General features: G+C 60.8%; 1 protein-coding gene across 1 annotated transcript in view; it reads right to left on the bottom strand.

Annotated features, from left to right (window-relative positions):
- SLIT1 (slit guidance ligand 1) overlaps positions 1-3,694 on the bottom strand; it is a 152,436-nt gene that overhangs the window by 12,236 nt on the left and 136,506 nt on the right. The window contains 3 exon segments of the mRNA XM_006090043.3: positions 1,173-1,270; positions 1,513-1,637; positions 3,462-3,586. Of these exon segments, the coding sequence (XP_006090105.2) occupies positions 1,173-1,270; positions 1,513-1,637; positions 3,462-3,586 (348 nt within the window).

The following is a 3,694-nucleotide window of genomic DNA, read 5'->3' as shown; positions in this document are numbered from 1 at the left end:
GCTCTTGTAAGCCTCAAGGTTGAGGGGTAACTCAGAGAGGCACCCCCTTTCTACCTGGAGGGCCCACCCAAAGGCCCCCAATGCGTAGGGCTGCTAGGTGTGAGGGGGGCCATCCCTGCTGTACCCCTCTCTGCCCAGCAGGGCGAGTTTCTGTGGGTGTCCTTCCAGCCCCTCCACTCTCCACAGACATCCCCTCCCAGGAGTCCAGGGAATGAGGAGGCGGCTTTGCTTTGCTGGAACTGCCACCCAAGCCCAAAGGAGGATGGAGCCTATTGTAAGGACGCCGTTGCCAAGGCAACAATGGCCGAGAGGCCATTTAGTGCTTTCCTTTTATACCTGGTAATTTGGGTTTGCAGAGACAGGTTTGGCCATTTCTGCCTGTAAACACAGAGCCAATTTATTTTCAGCAGCTCAATGTCAAGTATCTTTCAGAAAAGCTCTGGGTCCAGGAGAGCTCTGGGGTATTCACTGAGGGGTCCTGGGGGAAGCAGGTGGGGGGGGGCGGGGGGGAGGGGTGCTTGCTTGGGATTCGATCCTGAGGGAGGGTCGGCCCGGTGGCTGTGGGAAACTGGCTGCCGTGTGGGTCCAGGGGGACCAGGAGATGGTGTGTGAGGCTCCAGGGGGCAGGCCCAGGATCTGCTCCCACCTCTGGGCAGGCTTCTGTCTTCGGGGCTTGGGGTGGTGGCTTAATTGGAAAGAGCTGGCCAAGGGCCCTGCTTCAGGCAACATCGGCACAACAAGCAGGTGCTTGACTTCTATTAAAGGCCTCCGGTTAGCAGAGATTATAAGGGTTTAAAATGTCCCCAAACTGCCCCTTGGCACTGCCACTGCATATGTCCTTGGCCATGGATTCCCAGTGCCATCAAAAAACTGTCCTGGCACCTGGCAAGGACAGAGAGTGGCCTGGAGCAGGAGCAAGCAGCTTGGCTCCAGCCCCAGCGCCCCCCCTCTCCCCGCTGGCTCCCACTGCTCTGGGCAACGGGCATGGCTGGTGGGTGTGGAACTGTTTCCAGTGAGTGTTTGCTCCCGCTGCGCCCACCCTCCATCTCCTCCCAGAGCACAGAGGATGGGCGGGGGTGGCCACTCGATTTGGAGGAGGAGGGCAGCGAAGCATGGGTGCTGGGTCCCGTCGGCACCCGCCCCCCAGGTTCTGGCCCTTCCAGGCAACTCACGTGAAGCCAGCATCCTCGCCCTCCTGTTCGTGGCAGGTCCCGCCGTTCTCACAGGGGCCACTGGAACAGCTGTCCAGGGGCACCTCACAGTCTCGGCCCTGGGGAGAGAGTCAGGGATGAGGACCCCAGGGGCTCGTGGAAGCCAACAGCCAGCCCCCCCCTCAGCAGCTCGGCCTGCCTGTCCCGGGTGTTACTTGTTCATTCGTTCCTTCAAGCGCAGCTCTGGGCAGGACCTGCTCTCAGGGCACTGGGGGCAGACGGGGAACACGACAGGCCACCCTGCCCTCCAGGAGCGGCCCTCCTCCTCCCGGGCCCAGCCTCCGCTCAAGCCCCCACTCACCTTATAGCCGCTGGAGCAGGCACACCTGTACCCTTGAAGGGGGTCATTATGGCAGCTGCCCTGGTTCTGGCACGGGCTGGACAAGCAGGGGTCACACTTGGCCTGGACAGCCAGAGTGGGGGGACCTGAGGCAGGGGAGGAGGTTCCTATAAGGGGGGGGGGAGGCCCAGCTCCTCGCTCCGTACAGCCAGCCCTTCAGAGATGGGAGGTGGGGAGCCCTCTCCCCAAGAAATTATTGCCATTTCCTCTGAGTCCCGTTCATCCTCCTTTCACAGCCCCCCCCCCCCACCACCAGCCTTTCCTCCTCTGTAAAATGGGGTTAATAACAGCCCCCGCCCCATGGGGCCACAAGGACTAGATGAGCTAATCTGCAGAAAGCGCTAAATGGCTGGTGTGGCCGCCTCAGGAGCCCTTGCACGGTGGTCAGGTAGGGCATCTGTGTGAGAGCGCCGTAGTCGCTACTACTGAAGTCCAATGACCTTTTCTGGGTCCGCTACACCCTCTGAGGCAGCCACCCCCGGGCCTGTCACCTGCTAACCAGGAAAGCAAGGGGGGGCCCCTCCGCAGGGAGCCCCGCGGCTCCACGAGGAGGCCACGCTGAGGAGGGAAAGGTCCATGCACCTTGAAGCTGATTGTCTCCGAGGCCAAAGCGGAAGGGCCGCTTCCCACCACCTCTCCAGGTCCGAGCACGGCCTTCCCAGCCCTCCAGGACTCACTGGTCGCCTTCCCTGAACTTGGAGGTGGGCGAGGAGCACCTCCTGCCGGGGCATTGGGCCCTCACAAGAACTATCGGGGGGAGCAGCCCCCTAACTAGTTTCCCACTGACGGCGCCTCTGGAAGTGGCGAGCTCTCAGCGCTGCTCAAAGGCATGAGCGTGAACAGAACAGAAACACGGCTCGGTAACTGGACGGGGGGCGGGGGCTCCTCGGGTGAAGGTGGGACCCTGCTTCTTGATCCGGGGGCTGGTTACCTGCGTGCGCTCAGTTTGTGAAAATCCAGCGAGCCATTCACTTATGATCTGTGTGCTGTCCTGTTATGCACGTTGTATTTCAATAAAGAGTTTTTAAAAAATAACTTCTCACCAGTACCGACACCCCCAGCTAAATAAATCCTGAGCAAACGTTTCGACATGAGTTGGCCTGCTCCCAACAGCTCAACAGCTAAGCCCATATCCGGCCCTGGGAATGGTTACCCCTGTGACAGCATCCTGCACGCAGGGTGGCCGGGCCGCCTCATTAACCTACGGCTGTCACTTTCCCTTCCAATGGGGGTCTACAAGCTGGCGGAGGGCAGGGCCCTGGCCCAGGGCCGGCCTCTAGTGTGCATCCCCCCTCCCCCCTCCCCAGCTGTCCCCAGTGCACAAAGCTGGGTCTGGGGCCGCCACGCAGCAACTCTCTCTGCTCAGCAGGGCTCCTGGGGCTCGGGCTGTCAGTCAGTCCATCAATCCCCGGCGGACGAACGAATGAACGAGCATTTTCAGATGGCCAGGGTGACGCGCCTTCAGAGCAAAGCCGGAGGAGCCTTGATCCGTGTGTTTCTACAAACGTCAAGAGCGTGGCAGCTGGGTCCGGCGGCTCAGGGTTTAAGCAAATTGGTGAGCCAATTCCTACCAAAGGGAGGCCCGAGTGCTTGCAGTGCTGAGAGACTTGACGCTTCCAGAAACGCCGTCGCTATTTTTACTTTCCTTACATAACCCCCGGAGGGATTCAGGCCCTAACCACTGAGATTTTCTGCCGGGTTCTTCCTTCACTGTTAAGTCCGGATAGAACGGCGCCACGTTAACCAGCTGCAGGTGCCTGGTTGCTGGGCGCCTGACCACTCGCGCAGGACAGTGCACCCACCACGGGCTCAGCCGCGAAGCGCAGCCAGGGTGAAGCAGGTCCTCTGGGCCGCCAGCAGTGGGAGGGGGGGGATGCGCGCTCCACACTTCCCCCCTTCCCTCGGGTCACCTTGGCATTCAAGCGTCTGGGGAGGAAATGAGTGAGGGAGAAAGCTGGCCTCCGAGTTCCGGGGCCCGGGAGAAGCGGGGAAAGACGGGCTTACTTGGAGCCTGGTGTTCACCCCATGTGGACAACTACCGGAGGGAGCAGCCACATTTCCACGGCGTTGGCAACAAGTGCCCCCTGGTCAGACGAGCAGAGAAGATACGAATCAAGTGTTCCAGGCGTCCTTCTTTTCTGTG

The sequence above is a fragment of the Myotis lucifugus genome, unplaced genomic scaffold, assembly GCF_000147115.1.
Source record: "Myotis lucifugus unplaced genomic scaffold, Myoluc2.0 scaffold_66, whole genome shotgun sequence".
Classification (NCBI taxonomy): domain Eukaryota; kingdom Metazoa; phylum Chordata; class Mammalia; order Chiroptera; family Vespertilionidae; genus Myotis; species Myotis lucifugus.
The sequence above is the reverse complement of the archived record's forward strand: the minus strand, read 5'-3'. Positions and strand labels throughout refer to the sequence as shown.